Source organism: Vidua macroura, chromosome 4 (assembly GCF_024509145.1).
Source record: "Vidua macroura isolate BioBank_ID:100142 chromosome 4, ASM2450914v1, whole genome shotgun sequence".
Taxonomy (NCBI): domain Eukaryota; kingdom Metazoa; phylum Chordata; class Aves; order Passeriformes; family Viduidae; genus Vidua; species Vidua macroura.
In genome coordinates, this window is record NC_071574.1 from 37,142,763 (window position 1) to 37,154,897 (window position 12,135).

General features: G+C 35.3%; 1 protein-coding gene across 1 annotated transcript in view; it reads left to right on the plus strand.

Moving 5' to 3' along the window:
- The window catches only part of GALNTL6 (polypeptide N-acetylgalactosaminyltransferase like 6), a 433,763-nt gene that overhangs the window by 154,770 nt on the left and 266,858 nt on the right, over positions 1–12,135 (plus strand). Inside the window, exon 2 of the mRNA XM_053976466.1 lies at positions 8,414–8,522. Coding sequence (XP_053832441.1) covers positions 8,414–8,522 — 109 coding nt within the window. The remainder of the gene's footprint in view (positions 1–8,413; positions 8,523–12,135) is intronic.

The following is a 12,135-nucleotide window of genomic DNA, read 5'->3' on the forward strand; positions in this document are numbered from 1 at the left end:
ACCTGTTATCAGTTGTACCACAGAGATATGAACAATGATCCAGTTATGCTGCAACTCATATTTTTATAGGAGGTGCAACAGAGGAGGAAAAAAAGAGAAAATATTTCTGAAATTATTTTTGTTACCTCATGAAGCAACACATAAGTTGAATTTTACTCATTAGGGGTAACCTAACTGTATTGAACGTTCTTCACTGTTTTTAAAATCTTTTTCCTAAGAGAGAATACTGTTATAATAAAGGAAATGCAAAGGCAAATTGCATCAGAAGTTATCATAAGAAAATAAGATTTTTAGTCACCACTGAACAAAGAAAGCAATAAATATATTCCTGCTTAAAACTCCTGATGCTTGAATTCTGCAAAAGCACTTTTTATGTTAAGTTAGTGCCGTAGCCAACGCAAAACAGTGTGACAACATAGTAAAAATCTAAAGACATTTTTCTAAACTTCAGGAAAAACATGTATATTAAGAGTCTATTATGAAAAAGCACTGTCATATCTTTATTATTCAGCCTTTTAGAAATTACAAAATTATTAACAATGTGGTTCTTTCCATGAACATAGAGTTCTGTTTTGATTTTTGTGATTTGGTGTTGTGTTGGTTTTCAGTTTTGTTTTGGTTTTTTTAAGAAGAAGACTGTTTATATAAGAGAACATACTTAAAATTTTCTTTATCCATGTGGCATATAATTAAACACCTCAGAAATGTAGTATATAATAAAGTCTTCCAGCAGTCACTCGAAGCCATTGTTTATATTGTTCATCAGAATGGTCTGACAGATCTTTTCTGGTTCAAAACCAAGCAATACTGGCAAAAATCCTGCTGAATTTCTTCAAACCCCTTTCAGGTCTTTTGATGTAAAAATAATTTCTGAAAAAGGTAGGTATTAAAAAAAATGCAGCATAAACATGCTTTCAAGTATGATTTTTAAACTTCCTGAAAATTAATAGTATAATATGGATGCAGGCTCTTCTGCAAGCTGACCCTGTTCTGCTGTCAAAATAGTCTTCAGTTGAAAAAGAAGAACTGGAGAAAGCAGTACATGGTCAACATGGGCAGCATGTATTCATTTAGGTCCATCAGAAACACTCATGTTACTTGAGTTTGGTTTCTTTTCCTTGAATTGGAAATGACACAAGTGAAAATAAAGCAAGAAAATATAGGTTTAGGTGTTTTAGTTATTGAGTGAATCTATCAGCAGCTTAGGTCAGCAGGTAGAAAGAGATGAGAGTTGCATGGTCTGTGGAATATTTTCTTTTATTATTATTTTATTTTATTTTTTCTTTATTATCCTTTAAGTCTAGACTCTACCTCCTACCCTACAGTCAGTTCAAATTGTGTCATTTGGAAAGCCAGGGTTCACTGCCAGACATCATAGGTCACCTTTGGCAATTCATGATGTTTCATATTCAACAGATACAAACTCCTCTGGAGTTCTGTGCTCATGTTTTAACTTAATCTTTTTTGCTGCAGTTTTGTGACGTGAAATATATAACCATAGTGCAGCAATAACAGCATTTTTATACCTGTCTATAAAAATCTCTGTAATGAAATGCTTGGGGAGCTTGGCATTTTCTAAATAACGTTATTAACAGCTTTGATTTGGAATTGATGGCACGATGCTACTGGGTTGTCCATGATAGTCTAGAATCTACAAGCACAAAAAGTGTTATATAAGTGTTTCGAAAATGAAATAACCTCGAGTCATTCAGATGTCACAGACTAAATCAAGTGCTGCCCTTTTTTTGATGTGCTGGGCTAATTATTTCTACTAATGTAAATGTCAGTGCAATGAAGACTTATTTGCTGGCATAGCAAATAAGTGGCACAGGAAATCTGAGCATATGAAGAAATTCATCATGTCCTGAAGTCTCTATTATATGGCTTCAAGCCAAGGATATGGAAAACAATTCAGATTCACATTTTTTAAAGTGTTTTAAAATTACATAAAAATTGAGTGAAAATAAAAGGCAGTAATTATATCTCAATGTATTTTGATTTTTTCATTCTTTTTGAAATATTCTGGATTTAGAGTCTTTACCATCTTCTCTTGATAGAAAATAGTAGTTCTCTACATTTTACTGGCCAACCTTGGCTTCATCATCAGTGCCTTTCCTATGGGAATCAGTTTTGACAGGCAGTGGCTGCCCAGCAGGGGTGCAGGACTGATAGGAACTGTCTGTGGATGGCACTGAGACCTGGGTTCCCCCTTGTACAGGGCAGCTGCTGCCCACCCCAAAGCCTGCCACTGCATGTACTGCAGCCACTGCCCCCCACCTAGAGGGACAGAATCCCAGAGAAGGATCCAGACAGGAAACATGTAACCTGGAGCTTCAAAACTATCAGCTGATATTTATAGGCCATGCAATGCCTGCTCCTGCTATCTTTAGGGGAATAGTCATGGTGGATTCCAAATTGCTACATGTAATACTTTCATTTTATGGTAATGAGAGCTTCACAGGCACTTGAGGGCTGTATTGTACCTGTTCCCAATGCATGGTACTTATACACAGATCTCAGTTCAGATATGGGGCCTTTTTTTGGTTTTTAGTCGAACACTGAAGAGATGCAGGAAGGAAGAGCTGCACAGGCAGTGTTCAGAGCTCAAGCATAAAGGTGTAGAGATGAGATAGTGTGATGCTTGGGTTTTACACCTTTTCTGTTGATCAGGCTGCCTTACATCAAGCACTTCATTATGCGAAATAATATTTTGGTTTTCACCTTTAATATTCTCACCCAGTCACTGCCCTGGAATGGATTTTGCTTGAGTGCTTGCCTTCACATTCGGCTTCCATAGTGCTAAGATTTCACTTGTGCTAAAATGTACCATGATCGGGAAAAGGGGAAATCTTTCAAAATAAATTGTTTCATGACTCTTCCAACTGCTGGGGACAAAGCTTCATGAGAATGTCTGTCTTCATATACTTTTAATAATACCAGAAGAGAAATCTGGTAAAGGAACATATTGTGATTTTGCAACTGATTTATAATGAACGTATGGTCTTACACCCAGTGACACCATTTGTTAAAAAGTTACCCTTAATTTTATTTTGATGAAGGAATGAATTTAATTGCTCAGTGAGTTCTCATTCTTTTGTTATTGTCGTTTTTGATCTGAGTAGCTAGTTAGAACTTAGTCCTGAGAATGATCTATGTTAGAAGGGTACAAAAAAAGTAGTGAATTATGTGTTTTACACAACATTGTTTACAAACACTCTAGAGAAGCTTTTATTCCAAGAACAAAGAGGAATCAAACAGTGGTTATTTTTATGCTTCTCCTGAAATATCCCCAAAAGTGTCTAAGTACTTCTTCACTGCCTTTATTTCCCATCTGTATATTTTCCTGAGTGTGAACAAGCGCTTATGTCTAAATAAGATTATTTCCTAAAATTCATTAAACAACTGGAGGTGGTTATGCTGATCATTATATGATGTTTTGTTAGTGCAGTATTCAATTATGTATTGGTGTTTAGTAAAATGTCCCTAGAGCCAGTAAGCAAATCTTCAGGCTCAAAGTAAATCTGTAATTTCTGTAATATCTTTTTTTTTTTAAGTTGCATTTCCATTGATATATCCTCTTGCCTTGCCTGAGTCCCCTCTAACTGTCTGCCTCCACAGAGTGAAATTAAAAATAAATGAATTATTCAATGAAGGCACTTGTCTCTTGGTTCAAGCTTTCAAATGTCAAAGTAGAGAAGTTTTTTTTCCTCTCTGAGGGATCTAATAGTCTGTGAGTAAGTTTTTGGTAATAGCTCTATTTTTGGTGCTTATCATATTCTCTGTAATTGAACCAGATGTTAAGTCTTCTCTGGAGGAGAAGAGTATTCTCAGTTTATGTAATATTGTATCAGTCTTGCATCCCAGAAGATTTGAGGTTAATGTGAAAATGAAATAGTAAGGCAGATGTTGTATGTAATGTTCCTGTAGGTGGGTAATCCCTTTTGGACTGAAACACTTAAAAATGTGTAACTCAGAGGCACATACTACATGTAACAAATGGTTGGATGATAAATTGTTGTAGGATTTTTTTGACAGTCAGTCAAAATCCAACATTTTGTATGCAATGGAATATTTGCTATTGTAATAGTTCTGCAATGATGAAAATGGTTCATGAGGTCGAGGCTAAGGGCTGTAGGGGCAGACTGCACTATTTGTGGGTGATGTACAGAAATGTTTTGGAGGGGAAAACACTGAGTATATTTTAATTACTTAGCTGAGCTTGTTTCTCACCCATATGCATTGATATGTCAGTAAAGAATACATATAAGCTTTACTTTTGTGTTAGGTTAAGGTACTGGGGAGAAGCAGGTGCAGGTGTGCCTGAGTCTTCTCTTTTCTCATATCTTGGTTTCCACCAGAAAGAAGCATTACTTCATGTGTTGGAAGGAATCATAATGTTCTGAAGTCAGGATTTCCATTTTAAAGCCCTTATGTGTACCAAAAGACTACTAGTGCTCTTACAGGCACACGTAGAACTAATACTTGACACGATCCATGAAGTGTTGCTGCCATTTAAGGACATAAAAACCCAGGATGTGCAAATAGCAAATGTGTATTTCCAGAATACCATGTCTCCTATGATGTATGGTTCAGTAGTTTGCTTACACAAAGATAATAATCCTTGATCAATTTTTTCTCTTATGGGTTGGAACCCAACATAATTTGGTTATTTGTTTAAACACCTAGACGCATTTTTGTGCTGAATTCATTATGCATTTTATAGCATAAATTTAATAATTTTGATCTGTTTATACATTACCCCTAAAATGAAGAATTTCTTTTGTTGCCTTCTTTAGCATTTGTACCTATTTGTTGTGGTTAATTTTATTTTATTGAGTCCATCAGTTTACGGTTAAATATATGTTCAGCAAAATTCAGAATACAGATTTATTAGCACACTCCATCTTTTGATGTCATATTCACCTACTCAGAACTTGTCGTTCTGAGATGGGATGTAGAGTTGTATGGGCTTTCTTGTATTCATTTTTTCAAGTAGCAACACTTGGTGGTTGTTGTTATCTAGCCATTACACCAGAGAGTTAGCTTATTGTATAACTAAACCAGAGCAGCTTCTAGTTTGATACAAAACAGTTTAATTTGTCAAGGTAGCAAAAAAGATGGAGAGCTCAGAAAGAAAAGTATGTAGGGAGAAGACAAATGCTAGAATAAGAATACTACATTATTTTTCTTGTTTTTTTCTTTTCCTTCTTCCACAGCTAGAAATGCTTTAGAAATGGGAGCTCTTCCAGTCATTATCATCTGGGTAAAAGAAGCATGTAAGCATACTTAGAGTTTTTACAATGGAGCATTTTAGCAGTTTTAAAAAATTCCAAAGACTGTATTTTAAGGTCTTTCAAAATGTGATTTGTTTACCCTTAGGTAGAAGTGAAATGGAGAAACCCATTTTCTCAAGTGCTTTTTTATCTTGTTAAACAATATAGTAAGTTGAAAAGAAAAAAAAAAAAAAAAACATTCTTCAGTTGCTGACAAGGGAGATATTTAGTTGAGGGACTGAAAGCAGTTCAGATTTCTTCAGAGCTGAAGAACTTGCAAAACTCTTGCTCTTCCCAGAGAGTTTGTGCAATTCGACATCCCTTTCTAAGCCCTGTTTCATGCTCACTGCACAGGTGAAACTAGTGCGTACGCAGAGTGAATTTCGTGAAGTCCAGTCCTTGTAGGGGTCACAATGTTCAGTCAGCATCGAGGTGGTGCTGTCTGAATACTGGTTTTACAACGTGACACACGAAAGCATTCTGTTGAATTCCTCTTACAGTGAAAGGATGTTAGAGCTGAAAAATTGCCATGGTACAATGCCAGGGAGTTAAGGGATTTATTAAAAAGAAATCCCAGCAATCCAAGCAATACCCTCAGTAATGAAACAGGAACTTGTAATGGCACCAATACAGTGGTTTGTTTCCTGTTTCCTCTTAGGGCAATGTTACCATTCCAAAATATGAGCCACAGAGAGACTTCCATTAGTTTTTGTCTATCATATGATATTTCGATTTATATTTATCCTTTTACTAGATTAATTTTAGTGGATATATTTATTTAACTGTATTATGCTTGCAAGAGTCTCCTGGTACATTAGACTTGTAAATGCCATCAGGTAAAATAACTACGTGTAATTAATATTTTTAAAGAGTAATGGCATCAAAATGCAAATAGATGATGGGAAACCAGCTGTAAACTCTACTACTCAGCTTTCTTTCAGTGTCCTGCAAACTTGCCATTTAAATAACTACTTTTACGGAAAGAAGCTAGCACAGGAATAAAAGGTCACAAAAGTAAACTTTATCCTGCTTTTGATAGTTTAAATAGTCTTTCATTTTTGGACCAAGTGATTCACACCAGCGGTACCCACACTGAGAAGGGTAAAAGTTTAATTGAAGTCAATCTGACTTTTAAAGAACCAGTTACTGCTTGAGAGTAAATTATTTTGGAAATTTGTGCTTAAGAATCATGATTAATGCTGTTGCAGCCTGTGTTCTACCTTATGCTTCTGACTTTAAAACCCAAGCAATTTATTATTACTATTAGAACATTAGCCTTGTTTGAACTCAAAAATTATTGTAATTAATGAGTTCATTTTAATGACAGGAAAGGTTAGATATTTTGATAAGCCGACGTATTTTTATCAAGGTCTATTAAGTTCTTCAGTTCTTTTATGTGTGAACCTCTGACTTTTATCATATTAAAATATGACAGCAGTATTTTCTTGGAATATGTCTGCAGAAGTGGTAATAGAAGAATAAAAAAACTAGATTGCAGTTTGGCATTATGTAACATAAGTTACCTCTAATACTAAAACTTAGAAATGTAGGCCATAGTAGCAGAGTGTGATGGATTTTCGTCAGTATTTCAGGGATTTGTTGGAGAGCGCTGAGCTCATGACACTTTGCCCTGAATAGCCAGCATTCTCAGCTGACCCACAGCAGGTATTTTCAGCTTAAATCTTTGTCAGCCAGGATTTCTGGCATCCTTTGCTTGAAGGTAACCAGCCATGCCTGGCATGCATAACTTCTTGATTACAAATCCAAAAGCCTTTGAAACCCAGTTTAAGGATGGCTTAGCAACCAGATCTGCATCATGTAGCTTGGCAAATATTTGTCTATCCTAGAAAAAAGAAACCCTAACTGAGCATACTGGGACAATTTCACTTGGAGTCAGGGAGTGTCATCCAGATCTGTGCAGCCAGTGGTGTAAGATCAGCAAGAGAATATGGGTGAGTCCAGTGTTCATTGAGTTTACAAACTTCAAACATGAAGGGCAAAGCTTCACTGTTACACAGCCATGAGATTTTTGTAGGGCTTTCAGTGTTTCCTAGTAGAAGGCTGATCAGATGTTGTGTCCCTGGAACTGCTGTTTGAGTGTGTTTTCTCATAACTTTGAGAACATTTCTAGCATGCATTTCATACATGCCTTTTGTTCTGGACAACTTATTGATTTAAACCTGCAACTAGCAGAGCTAGAGTTTTCATGTTATTCTTATTAGCAATGAATCTATGTTTCATGTACTTCTAATTGTACTTTTTGATTCTTAATTTTCATAGAAATACTAGCTTTTGGCAGAAAGAATCAAGGGGAAAAAAATAAAGAGCTCTAGGAAGATAATCTTGCTTAGAAGCAAAAAGCAGTTTTTATCTTTACCCAGGAATTTGGAAAGGGGAAGTCAGCTTACCAACTACACGTTGTATGGGGGTTTCTTTTCTGGGTATTCTGTAGGGGTGGGGGTGGTGTGTTTTGGGGTATTTTTCCTCTTATCACTTATTGTGAAGATCTACAGGAGTTGAAAGTGCTTTGAGAATTTCTTTACTCTGGGCCTTTGCAGTTCTTTGACTTTGTGTGAATAACAATAACTTAGTAGCAGCTATTAAAAAAAAAAAAACAAACAAACAAAAAAAAAACTTAGCAAAAAAATGAAAGGGGAACATTGTAAAGTGCAGAGTAACTACAACTCAAATTTTGCACACCTGATACTTTAAAGAAAAAAAACCAAGTCCTTCGTGTGTTGAAGGATAAGGCATTTTTGAAACCTGTTTAGTCTAAGTGTTCTGTTTAGTCTCCGTGAGCTTCTTGCCAAGCAGTCATATTGGAACTCTGCTGAAAAGGGAAATGTTAAGCTCCAGACATTTGATATACTTCAAATAATTGTTTGTCAAGAACTAAATTCACTGTTTTCTCACAGTATTTGTAAAAATAACTTCATTTATCACAGTAAAGTTTCAATATTTGTATTGAATAAACTGAGTAAGGCTACTGCTGTATTATGAGGGTTCCTCTGTAATAACATGAACCACTTATATATGTATATTATATATAATATATGTGTATATATATAATATACATATATAATATGTATTATATATATATTATTTATATATATTTATTTGTTTATTTACTTTTTTTACAGACACTTCCTTTGGGGCTGGGAGATGGACAGCTCTTTACCTGGACTGATGGCCTGAAAAGGAAGGACTGGCATGATTATGAAAGCATTCAAAAAGATGCTATGCGTTCAGGTATACATGAGTTCAGAACAAATTGAAGTGGTTTGTTTACTATTCTTTCTCTCTATTACTGTCTGTTCTTTTGAGTTCTTTAGGAGGCATTCCTAACAAGTTTTTTTTTGATTGCAGCAATGTCACAAGGTCATCATGTTCTGAATTGAGAGGTCAGACCAAGAACAAATAGCTTATCTCTGAAAGTAGCCAAGTGACAACGTTTTCCCTGCTAATAACTATATAATGATTGTACAATCATCAAAAATGTTATCAACAAATTATTTTCCCTGTTGAAGTCAGTTGTCAGACTGTGACCAAACAGAGTGTTGGTTTGCAAAGACATATGTTACAAATAAAGCCAAATTATCCTTAAATCAATGAACAGAACCAGAGTTCAATACCTACAGCTGCCAAGAACCTTTGACACTTCTACCATCTGATTCTTTAGTCTTGCTAAGCAACTTCATCTCATTCTGACAGTCTGTAATTATTTGAAAATGGGAGAAAATTGTGTTTGCAAATAGACTGAAGGACACTTTGTTACAGTGAGTAATGTAATTTTAAAGTACCTTCATGTGCTGCATCCCATACGTGCAGAGAGTACGGTTGTGTTCTTCTTTCTGTCATCAGAGCATGTTCAGATTTGAATTCTTCTTTTACAACATAATGTACAACTATTCAATATAAGATGATTTAAATTAGAAGGAAGAGAAATAGCAGCTGAATTACACCTTAATCAGTGTTTGAAAGTCATTATTTTACAAAGGCCAATCTACTATTGTAAAACAAATTATGCTGTCTTCATCCCACTGCCTTGAGACAGCCAAAACCTCCCCCAAAATATCTCAATAACTGAATCTCGTTGACAGATTCATAACACTTAGCAAGTACTTAATTTTGGAGGAACCTGAGCTAGTAAAATATTCCAAGTGTATGTTAATATTTTAAGCTGTTTTTCCCTTTCTCTTCTGAATCTTGATCACTAACTAAAGAAATTATCCTTTCCTCCCACATGTGCTTACAAGGTGAAAAAGGTAGGGAGGGGAAGGAAATTATTCTTGGCAATTTGGTACTTGTCAGATCAATACTTGCTGTGTTCCAAACTAGTAAAGGTAAAATGACAATTATGTAAGAGAGAATGTACAAAGTAAAAGCAGCATGCATGTGGAAACTTGCATATATGTGAGGAATATCATTGCTGGTTGGAATGGACGTGTGTGGATGCTTTGGCAATGTACTTTTAATTTCTAAATATGTAATGTGGACCCCATATGTTTTGGACAATAACAGTAATACTTATGATTGTCTGATGGCTAGCTTAAAGCATTGTCAATGTAATGCAAGCCATTGCATGGAGTTGACTGAGAAACTGAAAAAAACCATGTTATATAGCTTTGTAATTCCTAGTCCTAAACCTAACGTAACTGTAGTAGCATGTGAATATTAAGATATTCTGACTTATTTACATTTTTTTTATTTTACCATTTTCTGAGTTTGACATTTTAGAGATATCATTTAAATAATTTATATTTGTCATCATTATTCAATAGATTAAAATACCTTTTAGTGCTCTTTTCTTTGAAAATCACAATCTGGTAATAAAAATGCAAAGCTAGAGCATCTCAATGCACTCTTTTGGGACACACTATATATATTTTTACTTCCTAATAACATTAGCTGAAATACACTATTAGTAAAAAATCTATCTGAAAGCATGATGTGGAAGGGCTTCTCAAGACATTTCAGGAAAGGCAGTCAATGCTTGTACAGAAAACAAGAAAAGAGTGAAGTATTTTTTAAATTCAGTCTGGCTGTTTATCTGTGAAGCTTATGATTTCCTAAGCACTGAGAATGTGGATTTCATAATTTCTAATTATGGAGAGGTACTAGTTTCTTCATGACTACTACTGTTTCATAGACAAATATTCTGATCCCTTCTCATTCCACCAATTAAAACCTATGTTTCTGAATTTGAATGGTCTTCCCTCTTGAAATCGAGTAAAGCCTTTTGCAAGACATGCAGAAGAAAAAGGTATTATTTCTATTTATTTTAAGTGTTTGTTACTTCACGTTTTGTTAGCATGGTGATGCTACTTGAGAAGGTACTTGAAGGGAAGGATGGAGAGGCAAGGCTTTACACATAGCCAGAACTTAATTTGAAAGCAATTTTGGAAGTTTTTGTAAAGACTTTCAAACCAGTTCTAACAATATTGGTAAATCTTGATAGCAAAATTCAAGAAGACAAGGAAATGCTGTTAGGTTGCAGAAGGACTAATTGTTATACTGTTGGTGGGACAGGGAAGTTACCTATTTAGTTGTCAGTTATCCAAGCCCTGATTTACGCAATGTCAGAAAGGAATATGTAATGACTTAAAAATACTTCTTATCATCTTATCAGTACAGAATAGATGTAGTGAAATTAAAATTAAGTTATTCAGTCAACCCAATCACTTCCATTCTTCTCTGAATATTACTCTGTCATTAGCTCAAAACCAGTGACTGAAATATAGCAAAAGGAAAGCAAAAGTTAACCTTAAAAAAAAAGTTATTCTTAACAAAACAGTTGTGATAGATACTTTGGAAGGAAGGGAAAAAAAAAAAAATTTAATTGCTTCCATTTTCTAAAGTGAGCCATTAAGTCAATCAGATATTACAATGGAGTGGGAGGGCACAGAATAAGCTAATCAGAGAAACTGACTTTATTGGAGTTTATAAGTCATGCCAGCTTTTTGACAATAAATCAGAATTTAAAATAAGACCTGTTTCTATTAATTTCTTTTCCTTTGGGAATATAACTGATGATATGCCCTGATGAATAATATGCTTAATTTGCATTAATAATATGAGAACTGTAAACAAATGCAAATCCTACATCTGTCAGTTTTTGTTTTGGTAAATAATAAACAATAATAAACAAGAGTGCTCTTGCAGTGGATTTCAGAGTGGTGGGCGCACCCTACATGAACACAGCCTGCGTAGCAATGACCCAGCTGGCTCCTGGTGTGTGTATTAGCCCAGCTACAGCAATGCCTGCTGTGTCAGAGCACTGTAAATCTACCTGTATCTATACAGACGTTAGAGATCCTGGATGCTGAGGCTCCTGGCTTTGCCAACTACTGTAGTTGCCATTTCTTTGTTTTATCAGAAACTTCCCTACTTCAATTGTATAGGGAGGACTCTGAGGACATTTCTACCAAGATGTTCATTTTAGGGGCATGGCAGCTTCTGTGGCTCTGATAGCACTGGTTTTCTGTGGTTTCTGTGCAGAACTAGGAGTCTGAGATCCCTCAATGCTCTCATGGGGGATGAGATTCACAGAAGAGAGCCATGAAAGCCTAAGGTTGTAATTCAGAAGCATCCATGAAAAGACATCATGTTGGTTTCACCTCTATCTTTATGTCCTGGGTAGTGAGACTGAAAGTCCTCAAGAATCAGTCAATGTTATTGTTCCTTCATTTCTGAAATTTATTTCATCTATTTCACTCAAGAAATTCTCAGCTTTATCATCAATTACGAGTAGTAGCGGTAATGATGAATTGCAGCTCTTCTCAGGAAAGAGGCAGGATTCACATATGATTCCTGGGCTTTTAAAGAAGTGCAGATTGAATGTTTATATTCAAATCTGGTGCTG